The sequence below is a fragment of the Colias croceus genome, chromosome 28, assembly GCF_905220415.1.
Source record: "Colias croceus chromosome 28, ilColCroc2.1".
Lineage (NCBI taxonomy): Eukaryota > Metazoa > Arthropoda > Insecta > Lepidoptera > Pieridae > Colias > Colias croceus.
This window is the reverse complement of record NC_059564.1, coordinates 2,315,531-2,340,629: the sequence shown is the minus strand read 5'-3', so window position 1 is coordinate 2,340,629 and position 25,099 is coordinate 2,315,531. Positions and strand designations below refer to the sequence as shown.

The 25,099-nt window shown below is 34.9% G+C and overlaps 1 protein-coding gene across 1 annotated transcript in view; it reads right to left on the bottom strand.

Annotated features, from left to right (window-relative positions):
• Nucleotides 1-25,099, bottom strand: part of LOC123703989 — a 57,196-nt gene that overhangs the window by 15,757 nt on the left and 16,340 nt on the right. The window contains exons 2-19 of the mRNA XM_045652215.1: nucleotides 13,591-13,801; nucleotides 12,983-13,060; nucleotides 12,333-12,500; nucleotides 11,687-11,847; nucleotides 11,000-11,091; nucleotides 10,158-10,215; nucleotides 9,963-10,018; nucleotides 9,367-9,496; nucleotides 8,596-8,726; nucleotides 7,827-7,926; nucleotides 7,373-7,502; nucleotides 6,126-6,221; nucleotides 5,514-5,622; nucleotides 4,686-4,784; nucleotides 4,101-4,201; nucleotides 3,044-3,136; nucleotides 1,902-1,962; nucleotides 110-186 (exon numbers count right to left, since the gene is read on the bottom strand). Coding sequence (XP_045508171.1) covers nucleotides 110-186; nucleotides 1,902-1,962; nucleotides 3,044-3,136; nucleotides 4,101-4,201; nucleotides 4,686-4,784; nucleotides 5,514-5,622; nucleotides 6,126-6,221; nucleotides 7,373-7,502; nucleotides 7,827-7,926; nucleotides 8,596-8,726; nucleotides 9,367-9,496; nucleotides 9,963-10,018; nucleotides 10,158-10,215; nucleotides 11,000-11,091; nucleotides 11,687-11,847; nucleotides 12,333-12,500; nucleotides 12,983-13,045 — 1,725 coding nt within the window. The 5' untranslated portion in view covers nucleotides 13,046-13,060; nucleotides 13,591-13,801. The remainder of the gene's footprint in view (nucleotides 1-109; nucleotides 187-1,901; nucleotides 1,963-3,043; nucleotides 3,137-4,100; nucleotides 4,202-4,685; nucleotides 4,785-5,513; nucleotides 5,623-6,125; nucleotides 6,222-7,372; nucleotides 7,503-7,826; nucleotides 7,927-8,595; nucleotides 8,727-9,366; nucleotides 9,497-9,962; nucleotides 10,019-10,157; nucleotides 10,216-10,999; nucleotides 11,092-11,686; nucleotides 11,848-12,332; nucleotides 12,501-12,982; nucleotides 13,061-13,590; nucleotides 13,802-25,099) is intronic.

Below are 25,099 nucleotides of genomic sequence, written 5' to 3'. Positions count from 1 at the left end.
TAAATAGAACGAGCGATTCAAGAGGAAGGTTTTAGTATATAATTTATTAGGTTTTAGACAAAGCGGGCGAAGCCGCGGGCAGTAAGCTAGTCTTAAATAAAACTATTACCTTATCCGCCGACTTCTGTCCATTTTGCCTGCATTCACAGCAACACTTCCTGCATTCGCTTGTGGGGCATTCGCACTCTGAAAATATAAAAAAATAAAATGTTAATTTATAAGTTTTGAGGGTATTTTTAAACGGTCCTTCGAGCCGGATCTCATGTAGAAATTAATGGCGAACAATTAGAGCAAGTTCAGATAGCAAGAAACCTCGGCTTACTAATGGACTCGTCACTAAATTTTGAAGACCACATAGCTGAAGTAGCACGTAACTGTTTCTACCGTCTAAAAATTATATATAAGATCAGAAATTACATAAACGAGCCGTTGCGTATTCAGCTTTGTAACTCACTCGTGCTATCAAAGCTTAATTACTGCGATGTTGTTTATGATGGCTGTTGTTTGGCAAGAAGTAGGCGTCTCATTCAAAGGATCCAGAATGCTTGTGCGCGCTACTGTTTCCAGATCCCACCTCGCACGCATGTTACGCCTTTCTTAAATAAAGCAGGAATACTAAAGATGTCAGCATGTAGACAGCTCCATCTTTGTAATCTTTTGCATGGTGTAGTCAATAACCATTCACCGCCTTACCTCTATGAGAAATTAACTTGGTCACGAAGCCAAAAGCTCAACAAATCAAGGCCTTTCTCTTGTGTTTTTCGAATACCTAAGTATAAAACAGCTGCATTTAGAGGTAGTTTTAAATATCGGGCTAGTAAATGCTGGAACGACCTGCCTCCTCCTATACGCGAATCAAGGTGTCTTGGTACCTTCAAAGCAAAACTAAAGAACTATTTATTAATAAAACAAAAGGAGCAGTGCCCTTTAGTTTAGTTTTTGCCCATTAGTTGATTAATGGTTAATTTTTTTTTATATAATATACAATATACTATATTTTTTTATATTGTTTTTTTTACATATTTAAATACTTAAATAGTAATCATTTCACCCGGTGTATGAAAGAACTGGCTATAGATATAATTGTGTGGCTGATTATTATTAATATAAGATGTATCGATGTATCCCACCATTTTCCTTTTAAGGTTGTTTATTTTTTATTGTTTTACCTGTTTTCTTATAATGTATTTTTGCATGTTTGTTTTATAAGAAATGCTGTTAGTTTGTATACTTTAATTATAATTACACAATTTTTGTTGTATCAGCTCGTGTGACATTTGTGGCTACAACAGGCTATGGCTGAAAAACAGCGGTGAAAGCACTGGCCTTTTAGTCATTGTTTCCACCATATGCTGAGTTCATAGCCTTTTCGTAGTAAACTGTTATTTTTTCTTGTGTATTTTTTTGTTTATGTGTTTGATTTTTACTGCGAATAAATACTTATTCTATTCTATTCTATTCTATGTGAATTTCATGAAATGTATTTTTTTAAATACAAACTAGTGTCTCCTTTTAAATATTAAAAATAGATAAGGGGGGTATTATAATATCATAAATATATAATTATTTTCAACGAACATTTTTCATATATTAAGTCTGATCATTAGTTTCGGGGTTTAAATAACAAAGAATATTAATCCATACTAATATTATAAATGCGAAAGTAACTCTGTCTGTCTGTCTGTTACTCAATCACGCCTTAACTACTGAACCAATTTGCATGAAATTTGGTAAATAGTTATTTTGATACCCGAGAAAGGACACAGACATACTTTTTACCCCGGGACATAGGATAGGTTTTATCCCGGAAATCCCACAGGAACGGGAACTATGCGGGTGTTTCTTTGACTGCGCGGGCGAAGCCGCGGGTGGAAAGCTAGTTAATAAAAACAAAAACTCACCTGTATCCATAAACGAATGTTGTTTTTCCAACTTGCCTCTTCGTTTTTCATTTGCATCATTCTGAAAGGGGGAAAAGACATCATACGGATAAAATAACAATGCAAATTGATTTATAGATATGAGTAAAAATATGTTCTAATTCAAATAAGCATTTACATTGGCCTGATGAAGAGTTATAAAAATACTCTGTTTATTTAAATCCGGATTTATCATTTGCTGATAAACTATAACAGTTTTTACGTATATTGGCAATTAAAGTGACGAATAAGTTGAATATATTGTTAGACGTAACTTTTGATTTAATATTTTTGTGGATAAATAGTTGTCAATGTAGTTGTCACTGTTTCTTGTCCGAACATGCTTATCTGTTGAATACTATAAAATGCCGCCTTCCTTTGACTCATAGCGTTCGTACGAATCGTGGGGGGGGGGGGGGGCTCGGACGTTGTTTATACGACGTTCGACCCAACTACCCTCACTTTGCTATTAGTCGTTGACTTGCTGCGTTTTGTTACCTACATGCTACCTACATCAATTACATAGCTGTGTAGAATCTCAGTACATTCTTATTACATCCAAAATAATATTTAAACCGGTCTCGCTTTTTATTTCTTACAATATAATATCCAGAAATTGTGAAACCGACTAATAATATAATAATAAAAAAAAAAAAAAACTTTATTGACATAATTACACAGGTCTAAATAATGAATCCTTTGGCTCCCGAACTAGTTTTAAACTGTGTCTCAGGAGCCAGAGGCTTCTCCCAATATTGATCATAATATTATGTCTATAAACTAAACTAAAAGCTCTAAAATAAAAAAAAATTAATGAAGAGGTAAGTTAAATTATTACGTAAGCGCATTTGTGTATCTAGATGAAAATGAGTGATTGTGTGTGTGTGTGTGTGTGTGTGTGTGTCTGGGTGTGTGTGTGTGTGTGTGTGTGTGTGGGTGTTTGTGTGTGAGTGTGTGTGCATGTGTGTATGTGTGGGTGTAGTTGTGCATATATTATGTTGCAATTTATAAACATTTTTTGTTGATGTGATTTATTATATCTATATATATATATATTTTATCCATATTATGTTGTTAAGAATTATAAAAGATCCCTTATATATAGTATTTATTTATATTTTTACCTTATCATTATGAACGTTATTGCAGAAAGCGGGCGGGTTCGCGGGATCGAAGTGGTATATGGAGCCGTCGGGATTCGTTAGCGGTCTGCCTGTCTGGAGATACAAACACACAAACTCAATATTTATATACTAGCCGCTAAGAACGCGTGGTAATAGGTCTTGTTCGATAAATCGATTATCCAACTCATAAAAAAATGCTCATAAAATAAAACTACTGGGCCTATCCGAATAAAATTTTTATGGGACCAATTCGACACCATCCCGCATCGAACAAAAAAAGAATCACGTAAATCGGTTCAGAAACCTCGGAGTAATCGGTGTACATACATAAAAAAAAACATACCGGCCGAATTGATAACCTCCTCCTTTGTTTGAAGTCGGTTAACAACCGAAATTATAAGAATTTTAGTCTTGTGCCAATGTCTGTTGCCTAATCTATACTAATATTATAAAGCTGAAGAGTTTGTTTGTCCGCAGTCCGGAACATTGTTAAAATTGCAATTAAATTATTTTTTAACCGACTTCGAAAAAAAGGAGGAGGTTATCAATTCGGCCGGTATATTTTTTTTTTTTTTTATGTATGTACACCGATTACTCCGAGGTTTCTGAACCGATTTACGTGATTCTTTTTTTGTTCGATGCGGGATGGTGTCGAATTGGTCCCATAAAAATTTTATTCGGATAGGCCCAGTAGATTTTATTTTATGAGTATTTTTGTCTGTAGGTATTTGTAAATTTTGCAAGTGCAAGTTTGAAGTCGGTTGTTTTTAACGCAGTTATCACTTGTTTGTTGTATGGTCGTGAAAAAAATTCCAAAAGTTCTGCAAACATGGTGAAGTTTTCGATATAATATTTCATATCGCGTATTAAATTTGCAACCAATATTAGTGTACTCATACACCTACACATAGGTAGCCATTCACTTGACCGAAGTTTGAAAACTTTTGGAATTATTGTTAAATTTTCGATTTCAAATGTCGATACTGACTGATGTATCGGACAAATGATTGTTCGTGATTGTGAGTCTAGTTGTCTGTTATACGTCAATATAGATTACCTGTGGGTGTATAACAATAGCCCCCGGTGGTACAGCGGATAAATCCGTGACCGCCCACACGAGGGTCGCCGATTCGCTTCCCGGTTCGGGACTGGCACCGCCTAAAAAGAAAACATTTTGAAGTTTGTAAACAACATTTTCTTAAAGGAAAAATAGATAAGTGAAACGGATATAGAATTGAAATCGTGTCAAAGTAAAATGAGCCGATTTTCTATCTTATATCTGAACATTGTGCAGAACATAAAGAAAAATCTAAAGTGGTGAATTCATAAAAAAAAGATGAAGATTATGATTTTTAGTTTGTTGGTTTTTTCTCAACTTGGTTAAAGACAGTAACTATTAAACATTTGAAAAACTGAAAAAAATAACAAAAAGCCGGGGCGAACTGCTAGTTACTCATAATTATATAAAAATCTCGTGTCACAATTTTGGTCCTCAATGGACTCCTAAACCACTTAACCGATTATAATAAAATTTGATCGATCCAACTTGAGAGATAGGATAGTTTAAACATGTAGGTACCACGGGCAAAGCCGGGGCGGTCCACTAGTAATTATATAAAAAATCTACAAAAAATAAATTTACCAGTAGGCGAAGGCGTAACAGAGTCAGTGCTTCTCAAACTCAACGTTTTATATCCAGAACTGGAGGGCGATAAACGCCAACTGCTCGACGCTAGATCACCTGAAAAATAAATCAAATTCATATGTATTTTTTTTTAGTTTTATACATCGAAGTACTATAAACAATTTATATGTAATGCTTTTTGACTACAATGTACATGTGTATGTATTCGAGCTGTGTTTATTTGTATGCGTAAACGTACGTTTCATGTGCGTTTGCTTGCATGTACCCAATGACCTATTATACTAGTAGACGCGGCATACGCCAACATCATTGCACTAAAAAACAGCGTAATTATTACATACCTACTTACTAACGCATTATCACCAATACAGTTGTTCTCTCTTTCACTCTCACGCACGAGACATAATACATGTCTCACTCATGTACTTCGTAATAACAACTGCCGATTAAAATACAAAAAGAACGTCCAGCCACGACGCTGAATGGTGCGTGACTAAGTGAAACTCGGGCACTTAGCTGAGTTTTTTCTTGCCAAAATAGAGAGCGGGTAACGTATCTAGCTTTTTTATATATCATAGCATGTACCTGTTTATATGCGTTTACATATCCGTGTATGTGCTTGCGTATGAGTTATCATACGTAAATATGTAAATATTTTCGTGCGTGTATATTTCTGTGTGTGTTTTATATGTTTGTATGAGTGCGTGTCTATCTTTCTGTGTCAGTGTATATGCCCTTATACATACGCAAATCTGTGTGTGTGTGTGTGTGTGTGTGTGAATCCTAATGCGTATGTGTGTATATTATTTTGTGTGTATGTGTTACCCTGTCTGCTGAGCAATCTCGGCTGTGTAGGCTCGTAGCCGCCAAAGCTGTGACTCTTGGCCACCGCTCCTCGTGATGTACCTTCGTCGCGAGACTCGAGTGATTGTACCTGTAATTAGAAAAATAATATTTTCTGAAAACAACATAAAATACTAATAATTAGTTTGATCTAAAAGTCGTGGTTTGAATAAAAGTTTACATATGTAAGGTTCTTAATTAGATATCCTACATTTAATCAAAATAAAAAAAATTACTTTGATTTCGTATCAAATAAATCCTACTAGTATAAATGCGAAAGTTTGTATGGATGTTTGTTACTCTTTCACGTAAAAACTAGGGTAACTTGGATTAACACATAGGATAGTTTTTATCCCGGAAATCCCACGGGAACGGGAACTATGCGGGTTTTCCTTTGCAAACGCGGGCGAAGCCGCGGGCGGAAATCTAGTCTTATAATAATTGAACCTAAAAAAATTTAACAGAGTTACCGAAAAGGAAAGCCCTCAGTTAGGTATGGCAGCGGTATGTTATGTTTTGTACAGAAGTAAATTTGATTATTGACGCAAAAAAAGAAATCTAAATTGAGAATTATCAAAAAAAATACTATTTTACCTTTGCAAGTTTATTCCGTCCACCGTCAGGAGTGAGTAATTTAACTGGACCCGTCGATAACCAAGGCCATTGATTTTCATCCTGTGTGCAGTTGTCCTATAAGAGAGAAAGAGATATAGAAGAGAAGAGATGAATAATAAATAAACAATTGTACAACAATTTTATGTTATATTTTTTTGTGATTTGTAAAAGTGTGTAAAAGTAGTGAATAAAAGTTTTACTACAACTTTGTCATATTTTTTTTGATATGTGAGCGCGTGCCTTGAAAATAATTAAACAAAAATAGAAAGTATATTTTCTTAATACAAATTGCTTTGAAAATGCAAAAAAAAGGAAATATTTAAAGCTTTAAGAATGATTTATTTATGACCTATCTCAAGTTAATCTATATAAGTTTATTAAAGAAATGGAGGTGGACTACTACGCCGTAGGCGGCTACGACGTTCTACCCACGCTGAATGAACATTTTATAAAAATGATTTGTTTGTTTATAAAAGTTTATTAAAAAAGCTGTGGGCAGCGAGATAGTACACAAAGTTTCTTGAACGACTACGAGTTCAAGGCTACGTCCAAGATATGCGCTACGGCGTAGAGAGTCTCGATACAGCGGTTACGCGATACAATGCGGCGTAGAGTTACAAAGTATCGGCTACGTTTAAAAGGGCTGATAGACGTACGAACTTTAAAGTCGCGGTTTTAAAGTTCGCGTACTTACTCGGCTCGCGGCGGTGACAGACGTGCGAGCCAAGGCGGGCTTCGAGTAAAATTTCAAACATGTTGGATCGTCAACGAACTTACTCGACGGTTTTTAAGTACGCGTACTTGGGGTGACACACGAGCGAAAAAGGTCGTCGAGCCACAAGTTCGCGTACTTACTCGTACGTCTGTCACCCCTTTAACGCTTTGGTGTAGACCAACATAGGCTATGCGACTTACTACGGCGTAGAACTACTCCATATCAGCCACATTACCGAGCTGAATATCCTCGCTCGTAGTGCCGTTCACGTTGCTCCATCAACTTTAAACGTACAAGTTATGCGCTACAGTATAGACGACTCGACACGCAATACACTACGGCGTAGATTCATAATTCATAATTCACATAATTCATAATTAGATCTACACTGTATCAGCTACGCGCGCATAACGGCCGCGGCGTAGAGCTACGCGTTACTGCGTTACCGTTTTGGAGATTAACTACACTCAGCAAATGTATCGGCTACGCTAAACACTATCAGCTACGTTACCGAGCTAAATATCCGCCGCCGCACACGCTCGTAGTCCCGTTCGCGTTGTTCCAGCGACTTGCTACGCGGCGCGTCTACACCACTACCACCCGCTTCTAACGCACCGGCGCCGCAGCGTTTTAATATCGACCTGAAATTGTATATAAATAAATAATAATGTTTAGTATCGACTTGAGATGTATAAATAATAATGTTTAGTATCGACGAAATTCCACTAGAATAGAACACAAACATAATCATCAATAATTCAATCGAACCGTGTTCCCTTTGCAGTGAAACAATATTTTATCAATTTAGCTAGACATAGAGATTTAAAACTAGAGATTCGTGCACACATCAAACTACTTTATTTCCGCGACATTACCAATTTCATAGCCCGGTAAAGATTGACATTTTTTTTTTAATTTTAAGGTTTATCGGAGTACACATTTAGATACTAAGCAAAAAAACTCACTTAGCAAGGGTATCGTCATGTCTCCTAGGAGGTGATTTCGGGAAGGCTCTAGTGCACCACTGCTTGAAACTCGTGCACGGTATCCTGCCTCCACTTGTGCCTGAAAGATAAATAATGAAAAAATGTGTATATTTAATTGTCAATGATGTGTATGGGCTGATGATTATTATATTTAATTAGCGAATAAAATGTGTATGTAAGATATATGGGTAAATTTTATGAGTCATATTTTTCAATTTATTATATATGTATAGATTATATTCGCATTATTAAAAATGATATTATACATAATATGACACTTTTGTCATATGTGGCACTGTAAGTATTATTAATATTTATTTTTTATCGCGAGTCAAACCGGGACAAGTGTACAGGTAATGTAGCAGGGGGAATGTGGTATGAGGGATTTGGTATGGGGAATGTGGCATGGGGAATGCGGCATGGGGAATGTGGCTTGGATAATGTGGCATGGCTAATGTGGCAAGCGGAGTGTGGCTAGCATGGGGAATGTGGCATGGGAACAGTGGCAAGGGGAATGTCAGATGGGGAATCTGGCATTGGGAATGTCGCATGAGGAATGTGGCGTGGCGAATGTGGCATGGGATATATGGCATGGCGGATGTGGCAAGGGGAATGTGGCATGGGGAAAGTGGCATTGTTAATGTGGCATGGGGTAACCGTGATTGGGGAATAATTTAGGTTTAGACACATTTATTTTTCAAAAGAATTTTACATTCACTTATTCTAATTCAATAGTGTAATTTCTCACCGCTCTTAGACACGATAACACAATTCTTGTTCGTGTGGTCTATGTGATGGGCGAGATGGAACAGCGCGGCACAACGATGCACTAGCATGCGGCCGTATGACGTCATCACCGGGAAACGGACTATGCAGCGGCTGAAATATAGAGTACAGATATAATTAAGGTGAATATTATTTAAAGTTTATGATAGTTTTAGTATTGAACTGATAACTTTAAATTCAAATTTTATTCAAAAATTGCTAGTTTTAAATTGATTGTAATTACTCATGTTAAATACTAAACAAGCACACAAAGGCTTGCGCAATCACTGTTAATAAAAAATTATAAGTAGGAACGTGGTAGCAACAGCTAAATACCGGTAAGGTCAATCGTTCAAATGTCTTTGTTGAATTTCATATTCAGTTTTATAGCTTTAGAATTTATTAATGAGAAAATTTAAAAGAGAAAAAAGCAATTATTTGGTAAACTTGAATTTTAACATTTTCAGGGCAATCCATACTAATATTATAAATGCGAAAGTAACTCTGTCTGTCTGTCTGTTACTCAATCACGCCTTAACTACTGAACCAATTTGCATGAAATTTGGTATAGAAATATTTTGATACCCGAGAAAGGACACAGGCTACTTTTTACCCAGGGACATAGGATAGGTTTTATCCGGAAATCCCACGGGAACGGGAACTATGCGGGTTTTTTTCTTTGACTGCGCGGACGAAGCCGCGGGTGGAAAGCTAGTAAAATATATGTATGTATGTTAATATAAATATAGCTCACCCAACATCATTGACGAGCGCATGCAGATCCCTCTCGATCTTTAACAGCGTGATCCTGTCTTTTGGGTTCTTATTTAAAGTATCTCGTATGAAATTGACCAATTCGTGATCTGATAACTCGGCTTTTTCGTCTGGAATTACAATAAATATATGTAGTTTTAAAAAAATTAAAAAGAAAAAACGTGTGTCACTCGGGGACTGGGGCGGTTGCGCTATTGCATGCTATGCCTTCAAGCCACACCTCCGCCCGTCCCCGTGGGGAGCGTGAGGTTTTTTCGTTACGGAATTTCTCGATTCGGTCCCCACGCTCAAGCCCGCGATAGAAGCTATGCAATAGCTTAATATACCTTATAATATGTCGCTGTCATCTAGTTGAATCTGCTTTTTGATTGAATGACTAGCGCGTTCATTAAATTAATTGAATGCCATGTTCAAAGTCATAATCCATTGTTTCGTACAATAGAAAACTCTGCCTGTTATGTACGTAGGCAGAGTTTTGATTCGTACAACTTTTTAACGTGACAATATCTATCTTTAAAGCAATATTTCTATACTATAAAATATAATCAAATATTATTTTTAATAATATTTATATACCTGTATCATTTCCACTTAAAGATATACTTTTTGGCTTCTCTTTTCGGTCTGGGCACCTGTAAAGGAAAAAAAATAGTCATTATTTATGAAGTTTTATTTCATATGGACACATAAATAACATTACATTAAAAAATATATTTTTTATTAGATAACATGAAAAGTCATAAGATTTAATAAGAAAAAAATATATCTTACCTACAATAAAATATATTATTCTCATCGATATCAACGCTCTCCGTTTTGCCATTTGTACCTGAAAACATAAATATAATATATTTTTGTAATAGACAAATATTTTAATCTGTATTTTAGTAATAGTTAACTGTTGTATAGTCTGTGTAGTATCTGTAGTAAAAACGAATTGTCTTTGACCTCCTCCTGTCTCTTTGGTTCGTAGTGTAATGTCGTATACGCACAATGTAGCTTGCTATAAATTATATAAACCTTATTTTATAATACTGTTAGACGAAACTTGATTTAAGTAATATTTTTGTGGATGAATAGTTGTCAATGTAGTTGTCATTATTTCATGTCTGAACATGCTTAGCTGTCGAATATAGTCTATAAAATGCCGCTTTCCTTTGACTCGTGGGTCATTCGTACGAATCGTGCCTGGGAGGGGGGGGGGGGGGCTCGAACGTTGTTTATACGACGTTCGACCCAACTACCCTCACTTTGCTAATAGTCGTTGACTTGCTGCGATTTGTTATCAACTACCTACATCAATTAGGTAGCTGTGTAGAATCGCAGTACATACTTATTACGTTTCAATACGTTTCAAACTAATATTTACCTCGGCCTCGCGTGTTATTTCTTATAATACTTTATATAAAATAAAGTTTATATATCGGCATCCACAAGTTGTGTTTCAATATACAATTATTACAACATTTATTATAGAATTTAACGTTTAATTTTTGATTAAATTTCAAGATATATGCTTTTGCTGTAAAATGCTGCCCTTTACCATGTTGTTTAATAATTTCTTAAGAGTTTTTTATTTAAATTTCTGAAATAGTTTTTTTAATTTTATTTACCTATGTTTTCACAGTCTGAACACTCCGGACAGTCCACTGAACACACGATGCCCGAGTCTTGCTTCATCGCACATATATGTTTCCTTTTGCCCCTAGAAAAGACAAGATATAGGTGTATTGTAATTAAAAATTTTAAACAATAGCATTCAATTTGTACATTTTTTTTTGTTTGTGTGTTTTATCGTGTTCACAACTCATATTTATAATTTTACTCACATTATTTAGGTACAAAGGATATTTACTTCTATTCATTTGGATAGTAAATAAAAAAAAAAAACTACTCAAACATCACACATATCGTAATTCAATCATCAAAAAGGTTAATAAATAAATTTTATTTAATTTTTAACGAACCTCCCAAAAAAGGTAAAGAAGCTTCTCTGTAATATTTATTTATTTAATCATGGGACAGATTATCAAAATCATTTATTTTTGAACATACTGTATAGTGAAATTGCATAAGTGTGAGTACTGTGAACGCGCCAGGTTACGTTAATCGGCCTATACGCTAAGAGCTAGCGCGCAAGAGCAACTTTTGTCTCCGCAACTATTTTGTCTCTCCCATCAACTCTATGGGGAGTTGCGTCGCTACGTGCGCGCACTTTCATACTACCCCATAGGTGGGAGAGACAAAATAGTTGCGGAGACAAAGTTGCTCTTGCAAGCTAGCTCTAAGTAAGGACTCACCTGCAGTGCGGACAAGCGCACTTCCCACACACGCACATAACGCGCGGGTTGTACGACAGGAAATCGCGCGATGAGTCCGAGTGCGGCCGCTGTCCGAGCCAACGACGCGTGCGTAAACGCTGCTCAGTGTAAGTGTCCACCTCCCAACCGCCTGATGTTATCTGCGAATTGGAAGTGATTTTTACTGATAAATAAATAAAAATAAATAAATAAAATCTTTGTTTGAATTCATACATTAATATGTTACAATAGATTGGGGTGATAAAACTTCGAGTTGCAATATGTAATTAAATTTTCAAGTCTAAATAATTGTTGATATTTTCGAACAGGTATAAGTTATTGTTGAAATGTTCGAACAGGTATAAGTAATTGTTGAAATTTTCGAACAGGTATAAGTAATTGTTTAAATTTTCGAACAGGTATAAGTAATTGTTAAAATTTTCGAACAGGTATAAGTAATTGTTGAAATTTTCGAATAGGCGTAAGTAATTTTTGAAATAGTCTTCAAGCAAATATAATTAAACGGTGGAAAGTTCGTGCAGGTATCAAGTCTAAAGGAGTCGATTAGAAACGAACATACCGGTGAAATTAATAAAATCGTGTTAAAAATCGATGTAAACGAACGTGACACGTAGTTAGAACTGACCTGTATCTGCACAGGCAGCTTCTCTTCATCACACATTACGCTCGTGACGCATCTCGTGCTGGTCTCCCCCTCCGCCTCAGGACTGGGCGGGTAGGGGGAGACCGTGCGCGGCGGTGACGTGGCTTCGCGTATCGCTTGGCTGCGCACGAGCTGTTTCGATTTGAAACTCTGGAATTAAAATTTGTTATGTTTGAACAGTAATAATTATCTAAATCTTATCTACATGGAGTCGTATCTAATAAACCAAAAATCGTTGAAATCTGATCATCTGGTCTTTAGTTATAGTTTTTAACTGCTATTTTTTAAATTGTCCTTGACTGCTTCTGTTTTACTCTGAAGAAAATAATTATTTAGTTGCCTGGGAATAATATAGATTCAGTTCAATAAGAATACTGTTTACTGTGCCATGAGTCATAAGCAAATCTTAATTAATGACGACCGAGAAGCCAAACAATACCTACTTATTTATGATAAAAGTACATATAAAATAAGAGCGTGTGTGCCGAGCACACGTATCAGAAGTGAAACTTATTTTCAAAGATACCAAAGTCATCGTCTTTCTCCATGACGTGACGGTATTGCCATGACGAGACCTTGAAATTTTACTCTCAACGCGTCTAAAGAAGTTTCACTTAAAAATATAAACTTACCCTATTTCTAGTGAGCTGTCCATCTTCACTGGAACAGTTCTTTTCCACTTCTGTATTCTCCATTATAACAATATTTCACTGAAAAAGAGAAGTCTATACTGCAATCTACAAATAGCATATTTATGAAATGAGCCACTATTTTACATTTCAAATATGAACAAATTATTTCAAATCGATCAGCAATGTAAAAATAAATCTGCACTCTGCCCTTATTCCAAAATGGGTCACTGGAACGTGTTATATTTAGCACACTACCCTCACTTATCTCTAAAAGCATATTCTTAGCATTATGCTACTAATTTTGGTATTACTGCTTCCAGAAAATATGTAAATCGATTAAAATTAAAACAAATGGATATCTCTTGCAACGAAACAATCAAAGCATCAAAAGTAAGATTTGTAATAAAGAATGAAATCTTTTGAGATGCCAATATGCTCCTCATATCACCATTTTTTATTGCAGTGTCTTCTATGTTGATTACCTAAGAAATATTTGTGTTCAGGGTTCCTAGTTAAAAACTATGTTTGTCTAGATGTATCTCTAGCAATCTACTCCAAATCGGCACACACATCATCTAACTATCCAGCAAAATCAAAAGCCAACTCACCTCTCCGAAAAAAAGGTTCACTACCGAAATAATCACTATTTACAAAGAGATTGGACCTAATTGAAGGCAACTATGAACGTCTAATTAAAGCTGTCGTCCCCCCTATCGCTAAGCTCGACACGACAATCTTGGTTGGACGGTAAAGGGAACATGTTTCGGTTGTCAAGCGGTCTTCAGTCTGTGCTTCTTGACGATGGTAGACGCCATCAATCTGGAAAAGAGGAAAGGTTTTTTAGTTTTTCATGCAGATATATTTGTTAGCTTTAAAATATATTACTATACCACGAGGACCATGATGACTTAAAGCAATTTTTATTCCAGTATGATGATATTATAAGAAAAGGGTGTAAGATAAGTTACCAACACTACATTCAATCTTCCCAAACAATACACAAACGCACACACTGTTTAGTCGTCAAAGTGAAATGGCACCATTCAACTATCGTGAGTGAAAAAGAGAACTAAAGATAAAATTAGTCACATTTTGACGTGCCACTCATGTAGTACTAATAAATAAAATAAAAGATTTTACGAATACTATATATTAGGAGCTATGTTGTCTAAAATAAACCAATTTTAACGTAATAAATGTTGATTTGCAAAATAATGCATTTTATAAAAAAAATGAAATAAATTTTATTGTCTGTATTTTTTTACGAAATTGAGTGGAGTTTGCCGAATGTGGTCTTACAACTAATCATTAGATATATAAAATGTGTTATAGACTACAAAAAATCTGTTTTAGAAAAACAATCTACACCTGATTAAACATTTATTTTAATTACTTACCTATAATTTGGAGCGCAAATAAAAATCTACAAACTTATTTCAATACTGTTATCCTTTATTGTACAAAATATAAAACCAAAAGGAAATATCAAGCCTTTCTAATTTCTAATTTTCTATCAACATTCACCCTTTACCCACATAAATAGAAAAAAAAATCAAAACGAACCGCTCACGACCTCGGGCTAGTCTAACTACAAGATACCTATATATTCTAGCATTTCTATATTCCTAGACCATAGTAACTGCAGTGTGTTTCGTCGCATACATTATGTGCGATATGAACACATAAACAAAAGTTGAGGAAACAATATATTATAGTTATCACTGTTCACACGACATCGCGAAATTTGCACGTTTCCATTGTGCGGGTAGTTACGTTTTATTTGTTTCATTATTGTATGAGGCAACATTGTTGCCATTTTTAAATGTACTACTATTCATGTACTACTATTTACCTCAATAATATTTAAACTTAACACAATTTAATTTAGTAATGAAGAGAGAAATAGGGATAGTTAAGATGGATGAAGTAGATCGGCCTGGTTTTTTTTATTTACACGGTACCTAGATAATAAAAAATCTAGAAAGAAGCAAAATTTCCTATAAATTTATTAATTATTATGACGTGTTTTATGGACTTGCATATAATAATATGCAATGCCTTTTTATCAATTGATTTCAATTGCAATGTAGCCGAAATATTGCGAAGCAACTAGAACGTCTTAATTATTTTACAATAACCATTTTATATCACAGGTGTTCAACGCTACGATACGTCTTTTATCGTATCGTGACGAATGTAAAAGGAAACAAACTTAACCTTGACCTAACGCCAAGGCCTCGCTGTCAAGTGTGATGGCATACATTAACACTTTTCATTTCACATTTTAATAAATTACATAAGGGAAAGATACCAATTGGAATTACCCAATTATAATTACAATTTAGTACTACAATTAATATCTTTTATACGGTGAATTTTTTTCATCTTGTTTAATCCATTTAGAAATTTAAGTTTTAACACTACAACGAATTAAACAAAAATATACAATCTTAATTATTCTTCAATTGAAAGCAAAAATGTATACAGACAAGCAACGTTTTGGAACAGGAATTATAAAATTTGAATATCATTTTCCGACGTTATAATTTTCAAGATTATTTTTAATTGATTTCATTTACATTGTATACGTAAACGAATCAATAGCAAAATATTTCCCAACAAAAAAGGCGCACACAATTACACACGACACGTGTTCAGATACAAAAGCTTTTATCGTATCGTATAACAATGGGCACGGACACAGCCCTGACCCCATCCCTGTCCCACTGTCAAGTTCGCAGCTGCTATGCGTCACCATTGAATCGCTTTCCGATTCCAATACCTCGTGGGCCCTCTTCACAATGGGCAGTGTTGGACGAGTAGAAGCAATCATGATATGTAGAGGGCCTAAATGTATATGATCGGCCGTTAGCGTAGGTGTATGGCGACAAACATAGCAATCATTTGTTGGACCAACGCCGCCCATTGTGTAGAAGGCCTATCACACACTTGAGGAAACCGGTAATCGCTATCTACACGCGCGAACCGGAAAACCGGAAAATTTCTTAATAATTGGATTTGGACAGATAAGTTTGTTAAAGAAAAGTTGCCACTTTTTCACATTGCAGATTAACTAGAGCATCGCTGGAGGTATTCATATTTTATTCCGCTGATTATTTGTTTCGAGAACTACTGGTTCCAAGTGAAAAAGTATTTATATTTATCCAGGAAAGCGTTAGGCCTATATAAAATCAGGCTACAACAAATAGTAGCTTCAATGATAAAATATGTATAAAAAATGAAAAAAAGATGTGTGGCACTCGGGGACTGCCGCGGTAAAGCTATTGCATAGCATGCCTTCAAGCCACACCTCCGTGCCCGTCGGAGTGGGGAGCGTGAGGTTTTTTCGTTACGGAATTTCTGGATTCGGTCCCCGCGCTCAAGGCCCGGGATAGAAGCTATGCAATAGCTTAAATAAACAAGTAATAACTGCGTTAAAAACAACCGACTTCAAACTTGCACTTGCAAAATTCACAAATACCTACAGACAAAAATGCTCATAAAATAAAAACTACTGGGCCTATCCGAATAAAATTTTTATGGGACCAATTCGACACCATCCCGCATCGAACAAAAAAAGAATCACGTAAATCGGTTCAGAAACCTCGGAGTAATCGGTTTACATACATAAAAAAAAAACATACCGGCCGAATTGATAACCTCCTCCTTTTTTTGAAGTCGGTTAAAAAAATCAAGAAGCGTTGCTTAGGTAAGCTAGTTCAGTTAAATTTATTGAAGGTATAGGTGAGGTTATCGAACAAAAAGTTTTGCATTTAAACGCCTTCACACACGATATTAATGGTAATATCTGTAGATATTATGCACATCATCTTGTGCCGCAAAAACAAATCACAGTCGCTAGATTCCCGAAGTATTCCTTAACAAACAAACTGCACTGCATCTAACCATCTTTGTAGTTTGTACTATAGCATTTACAGAGATTCCATTTAAAATCCGTCAAAGAAACCCACCCTACAGATCGTATACAATAAACCAAAGAGGATTTGCCTAACAAAGGACACACGTACACAATAAGATGCCCTAAGAAATCCCGCTTCATGATCCAATCTGTTCTTTTCTGTAAACCCCTACGAGGGCTAGGTTAGTTAGGGCATCAGGACCGTTACCATGGCAACGTGCCGACATTGAACCTATAAAACTCAACCTTGGACACGGCATATGGTTATGGCTCTTTCTTGGCATGTGCTCAATGTTTCTCACCATAGTGACATGAGACATAATTATCTGTAGGTATCGGGTTGCTGGAATTACTTCGACCAACTTTTATTTGGGATAGGAGACAATTTGTGAATGGGTTGCTATATAACTTGAAATATATTTCGCAAACTTTTAATAAAACGTTGAAGTTGTAGGAAATATATTTCGAGCTACTTTGAAGCTTTTGTTCGCTTCTTTATTTTTCAATGATATCAGGTACCTACTAACTTCCTTAATCATACAAATTGTAGGACTGATGATGAAACTAGTCTGTATCGTTAGTAGTTAGTACCACATCAAAATCAAAATGCTCTTCGTAATTCCATGACCATCAAGATTTCAACTTAAAATGAGGGTAGACAAAACTGGTACTATATCCTGTACAATTCAGGTTAACGGTCGCCTTCCACGACACCTGATTACTGACCCTTAGGGCTAATAATAGAACGCTAAATACGACCCTATAAGAATGGTAAAGTTCATAATGTTGCATGATTTCGGCTGAGATGCTAATATAAACTTTATGTCAAATGGATATATATCTATAAGTATCAAAACCGTTTGCTGGTTTAGTTGAAGGGAGAAGCGGTTAAACTGGTAAATATTGTCTGATGATTTGATACATACATCGCGTATTGTTAGACCTCATTTTGAACACTATTTTTTGTCTCGATAACGTTTTAAAACAGCTGTGCCAAAAAATGAACACTAGATACATATGATGAATACACAGAATGATTATGATTTAAAATTATGAATAAATTTAATTCATCAATATTTATCAAATATCAATAGAATCATAATATTTATCAAAATATTAAACAAATCTGAACATTTTTAACAGATCTATACCTAGTCGATCTAACTTAGAAATTCAAAATTAATTCACACTGAAAGAAACAAAGAAACATTCATCAGTGGTAACTTAAATCCAATTGTCCCTAATGCATCTGACTAAGATTATGAACCTAAGATCATTTACTTATAGGATAGATGGAATAAGGGCAGACTACACATATTTCTACATAATTCTGCCCCTCAGCAGAACTGACTCACCATATTCCTATACTACTAAAGTACATAAAGGTATACGTCCCTCACGCCACCGCCTTGCACCAATCACGGTGATTCACTGGCCTCGACCTTCCCACTATCGCGATCTATGCCACAATTAATCTTACCGCCTTGCGTTTGTCTAAATCCTACTTCATTTCCTACCTATTAATATTGTAAACGTCTTACTAACGATACTTGCTACAAATCCTTCAAATAAAATAATCCATACTAATATTATAAATGCGTTAAGTAACTCTGTCTGTCTGTCTGTTACTCAACCACGCCTTAACTACTGAACCAATTTGCATGAAATTTGGTATAGAGATATTTTGATACCCGAGAAAGGACATAGGCTACTTTTTACCCAGGGTCATAGGATAGGTTTTATTCCGGAAATCCCATGGGAACGGGAACTATGCGGGAATTTCTTTTGACTGCGATGCCGCGGATGGAAAGCTAGTATAAAATAAAAACGTGAAAGTTTGTGAAGATGTATGTTTGTTATTCTTACAAAACTTAGCAGTGATGTAGCTTATGTATTAGGATAACACATAAGCTATAGCAATACATATTGCTTTTGTCAGTGGCTTCATCCTCAGAGAAAACCGCGCAGCACAGTTAGTATTATAAAAGCAACAATTTGCAAGAATGTATCGAATTCGGATACGTATTTGTTTCTCTTCGCAAAAGAACTGATCAGATCTTTACGAAATCTGGTATACGAATATATTCTATTTTTCATCCAGGTACCACGGCACGTGAGTGACGCCGAGGGTTTCAGCTAGTAAAGTAAATATTGCATTATGGGTTTCAATTTTACGCCCTGCGGCTCGCGAGGACTAATACAGCTACACTGATGATAAATGGCTTTATCGATTGGAGAATATATGTTAAATTCTATTGTAATCAATTGTTCTGTTATGTTGATGCTTATCAGTATGTATTTCTAGAAGTTTAATTTCTTTTTGAAGTGAAACTTCTTTAGGCGCGTTGAGAGTAAAATTTCATGGTGGCGTCATGGCAATACCATCACGTCATGGAGTAAGGCGACGATTTTGATATCTTTGAATTTTGGCAATGAAGCTTCACTTCTGACATATGTGTTTTGCATACCTACACACCTATTTTAGTTAAAGTTAGGAATTTGAATATGCGATTATTTATTCCGAAAAACACTATCACATAGCAAATGCTATGCTAAAACTAAGCTTAAAAACAATTTCCCATAATTTTTGCAATCTTCGTTTAGCGTTTATACCTAAGAATCTTCGTTTAGTGTGTTAATTATACAGCCGAGTCATTGTTCTTTAGTTTCTAGTTTAGGTTAAGTACACTATGATGAATCAGTGGCCAGTTACGATATTAATAAACTTTAAAATCTTTTATGCTACAAAGAAAAAATAATATAATCTATACTAATATTATAAAGCTGAAGAGTTAGTTAGTTTGTTTGTTTGTTTTTTTGAACGCGCTAATCTCAGGTCCGATTTGAAAAATTATTTCGTTATTAGATAGTCCATTTATCGAGGAAGGCTATAGGCTATATATCATCACGCTAAGACCAACAGGAGCGGAGCCACGCCGGTGAAACCGCGGGGCGCAGCTAGTACAAAATGTAACACAAACGTACGTACCTTTCTGTCCATACCGTTTCACAGACGAACAAAAAACATTCTTAATTTCAATATAGAATCCACACTACAACCACATTACTCAGTTACCTATCCTGGATCGATGAACGGCTAGTTTCTGAACTTGAGAATTAATGTGTTCACATACATTAAAATATTTAAGAAGTATTTAAGAATGGTTTGAGACATTCTTAACATCAAATATACTCATACTAAAACAATTATTTATTCAATCTATTCTAGAAGCACTTTTAATCGTCATGACATAGTTTTACCATTTACCACCCGGAAAGCAATTTCTACGGAGAAGACCCGGCCAGAAACTGCGAAGTTGCACTATTAAAATCATGTCTATTTTACATAATACGTACATATATATAAAAATACTCAATTCATAAACTGCCAGTTATAGTTCAAACTATGTTACCTAGCTAGCTATCCTGGATCGATGATAAGCCTAGGTGAGCCCAGTTCAGTGGGTCGACCGGGATGGCCGCGGGACTCTGACCCGATATAGTATGTAGGTCACCCCCACCGATCATTACCTAGTACGTTTGTTGCCGTTTTACATGTGCTGCATATTGTTAAAATGATAACGATATACGTTTTAGATAATTGTGTCTGTAGGTACGTAGAGATAGTAATAATGTGATAGACAGGATAATTTTGTTTGCTGTATTTGTTTGTTGCGATATTACTCAAAAAAACGACGTGTGTCCCTCGGGGACTGCCGCGGTAAAGCTATTGCATGCTATGCCTTCAAGCGACACCTCCGCCCGTCGGAGTGGGGAGCGTGAGGTTTTTTCGTTACGGAATTTCTCGATTCGGTCCCCGCGCTCAAGGCCCGCGATAGAAGCTATGCAATAGCTTAAAATTACTCGATGTAGAAACTCTTCGAACATTACAAGTTTAGTTATCAGAGTATATTTATGGCCTGCAGTTAAAGGTACTGCAGAAGAATTAATTCCTCCTATGGTTGAAACGAAAAATAGTATTCTCTTTAATTGAATTAATTGCTAAAGAGTTAGTTAGACCTTTAAAATATTCAGCATAGTGACATTGCATTTCTAATTCAGGATTGGCACGTCCATGCCGTGAAAATAACACTATTATAAAATATTTCTGATAAATTAAACAAATATCAGACAACAGACTCGAAAAATTCGTCAGACCCGGGGACTAAAAAGACCAAGAAGCTTATATCTAATACACTGGAGATTGCACTATGACCAATAACTTGTAACAAGAAAATATGATCTAGAATGACGTCAGTCATGTTTTTTGTCTCTTTCTGTTGAGTGACCACGCTGGTTTGTAAATTCAGGATTTTTCAAAATAGAAAAAACTAAAAATCATGGTCTATAAATAATAACGACAAAGGTATATTTTTAACAGTATTTATATTATAATATTATGGTCATACTTTATAGGTACATACAATTTTAATTGGTATAGAATGATAGTTTTAAACAACTTTTGGCTACAAAGCTTGGATATGAACCGATATATAGCATTAGCATCCTTTGTAAATAGAGGAAAGTTGTGATTTGCATCAGATGCTGTTTACCAAATTGTAAGCTACTCAGATCTTCTTTTGAAACGCGTTGCTTCAACTGGTCAATTTCCAGCCAAAATCATCAAAGAAAAACTGTTTAGCGGCCTTGCACAAATTTCAGCTAACTTTACAAAGTTCATTTTTCAAAAGGTATTTTTTTCTGGGTCGTAATCCTCAGTAACCTTGATGGGCACATATATTTCTTTTTATTTTACTTTTTGGAAAGCTGAAATACGTAAAACAAAAAAATATAAGGTAAGTTAAAAAAGTATAAATTTCAATGTAAAAACGAACAATCTTATAACTACATGTGAGTGCAATACCGATGTCGTGTGTTGTTTCATTACTAGTAACAATCTTTAAAATGGTGTTCTAAATTTTCATCATAATATTGTTATTACAATATATTCTCCTCGCTATCCATAAAAACTCGTCATCATGGTTACCTTACTTGTTAAATTTGTTTATTGAAAACTTGTTGAAAAATGATAAAGTATTGGGGAAATAAAAAAATTTAACATGACTGCTTACTAAAATGATGCTAAATTAGACAATTTTTGCCATTGAAATGATTCTAAACAGGTAAATGCAGGAGTATTGAGGAATATTGTAAATAACGTAAATATACACTTGCCTGTGAAATTCTATGCCAGAATTCGGTGTCCAAACGCTTCTGCAATTTTGCACAATACAATGCATTCTTTATATTCGGAAAATATTCATTAAATAAGCAACAATATTAACTTAAATATTCGAAGCGACGCAATTTTTTTGACACACATGCCATATTGACAAAGTGAGAGTTGCTACAATTTTATTATGGTGACTACCCATAATCAGGGAGTATCGCTTTTTAATAATTGGTTCAGATACTTATTTTATTTAGCATAAATAATAATTGTTTCATCCAACAATGCTTCTGAATGACGTTTTCGGCAATTTATCAACAAACTCATGTACAAAAACTAACCTTTTGCACAGAATATTACAGCATACATAGTAGCCTTGGGAAAACTTCGTATTAACAGTGGCAATACCAAGTTAGGTGTGAAAGTGATAAAAAACATGAACTGGGCAATATTTTCTTGTTACACGTCAATGTTCATACCGAAATCTCCAGTGTATTAGATATAAGCTTCTTGAAAAAGACCATAGAAAATCATCAACATTGGCAATTGCTTTGACAGTGAGTAGTGACAGAGTCGAAGCAATTAGGCATCCTTTGTTCGATTGGGCACCGAGCGGAGAGGCTTGATTGCGAACATGGAAGACTGATAATCAACTGGGAATAGGCTAAATTGAAAAGTAACACATCTGGTCTAGCTTTAAAGTTGTTAGTAATATGCTTTCCCTTAAAAATAAAAGGTGTTGTATACTACTGATGGAATAATTGTTTGAAATGAATACGAAAAAGTTGTGGATAAAAAGTTTTATAATTTTGAACATGTTTATAAATTTTGAAGTTACAGTGATGTATGTAGTCCAAGAGCAATTAACTGACAAGCAGTTGTAATAAAATCTCTATCCATATCTATAATTATTTTTAAAACTTTAGCAACCAAGTTTTGTGAACTTTTAAACTTTGTGAAGCACGGCTTGTAGTACAACAATATGTGTTTCCGATTCCACGGCATGACATCCACTAACAAGTTGGCTAAAAGGTACTAATATAAAATTGACACAAATTTACAAGTACCCGCATTTATTACCTTATCGCATTTTACTATAATATATCGCGCATATAAAAAAATCTTGACCCTAAGATCGACAATAGACCAACGAAGCAGGTTACGCAATATTTAGATATACCCACCTAATTGTACCAGATGGCCACTAAAGATACAAGAATTAGACGATAAAACGTCACACAAATTTACACCCTAAACAGCAGAACTAAAGACCTATTTCTCATAAAATATGCTGAACAAATTCAAGGACGCACAGTATCAAGGTCAAACCGGTTTACAGGAAAATAATACCTAACATTAAGAACATAAGATCGTTAATGATCAAGCAAATGCAGGGCGAGTGGCGTTGAATGGTGCTCATTTAGGTATATTAGTGAGAAATACATGAAAATTACAACTGTGAAACTCTACTAGCTTGTATAATGACTCATTATTAATGAGGGTGTGAATTTAGAAAATAAAATTGCCAAGGAACATTTTAATACTGATGAAAAATAAAATATTCTTACTAATTTTACAAACGCCTAAAGCTTTGAGAATGTTTACGAATGTAGGTTTGCTCCCTTACGCAAATTCAGCTGATCACATCTAAATGAAATTTGGTACAGTACTCCAAAATTAATAATGCACATGCAAATCTTCGCTAATTGTCGTATTTCCAAAATGTAATTCATTTTACTAAACAAATTTTACTAAATTATGCATGAAGAAAATGATAATGCATTTAACCACTCTATATACATATCGTCTTCGGACGCTCCGGGAATATGACAGTTGTCGAACTGTGACTAAGATTTCTATGCGCATTATCACTTTTGGAGTACTGTACATAGATTATAGTATGAATCCGCGAAAAAGTTATTCTATCTGATAAGAATTAGGTCACAACGCGAGTGAAGCCGCGCTGTCTCCAGATAGTATGAAATATATATTAATAAAATGATCTGATGCTTGCTAACAACTCTCGAGAATATTACCTAGAGTTGATGCAATTATTTTCATCAATATGTATAGAATATAATGTAAACGTCCTAGCTTGTTACCCAAGTTATTTAGGAAACTGCAATAGTTGGGAGATTTTGGTTCCATTACTGGAAATATTCAAACTTGTTCTCGAGGAAAACTTATAATGGGAAAGTACAATATGAACTCGTATCCTACATAATAATATGTTTAGAAGTGCATTTTGCTATGAAGTTTGCTATGAGGTTTGTTCAATGCCTTGTTGGTATTACTATAGTAGAGCCATTTTAATAGGCAACATTTGACAGTTTAACAAAATTCAACAACGTAACCTAGTAACGACGACATAGAATAACATGATATTTCGTTTTGTTAGAACTGCACATTTACTTAACTTTTTTCAATAACGATTACATATTTTTAATAATAATGACCGATACAAGTAATTTTAAGATTTCATTTTACTGATAAACCATCCTAAACATAATAAACAATTTCTGAATTGAAGAACTGACGTCGCTACAATTTTGTGTCAATAAACCTTTTTTCTTTTTAAATACTAGAGACGTTACTCTAAAAATCGAAATCAGACATCTAGAATCGAATGCATTGATTACTTGTGAATAAAAATCATCATAAATTAATAAATTCGATTGACAAATGTTTCAAATCCGTATCGATTAATACACTTTAATCGATGTTTTTAAGCAGGTTACCTCTCTTCGAAGATAAAATTGATAGACGTCAAATGTTGCCTATTAAATTGGCTCGACTATAGTTGGTACAATTCAGGCGTAACTCAATTTCAAAACATATTTATTTGCATATTGACTTTTATCTACACTAATATTATAAAGAGGAAAACTTTGTTTGTTTGTTTGATTGTAACGAATAGGCTCATAAACTACTGGACCGATTTTAAAAATTCTTTCACCATTCGAAAACTACATTATCCACGAGTAACATAGGCTAGGTTTTATCCCGGAAATCCCACGGGAACGGGAAC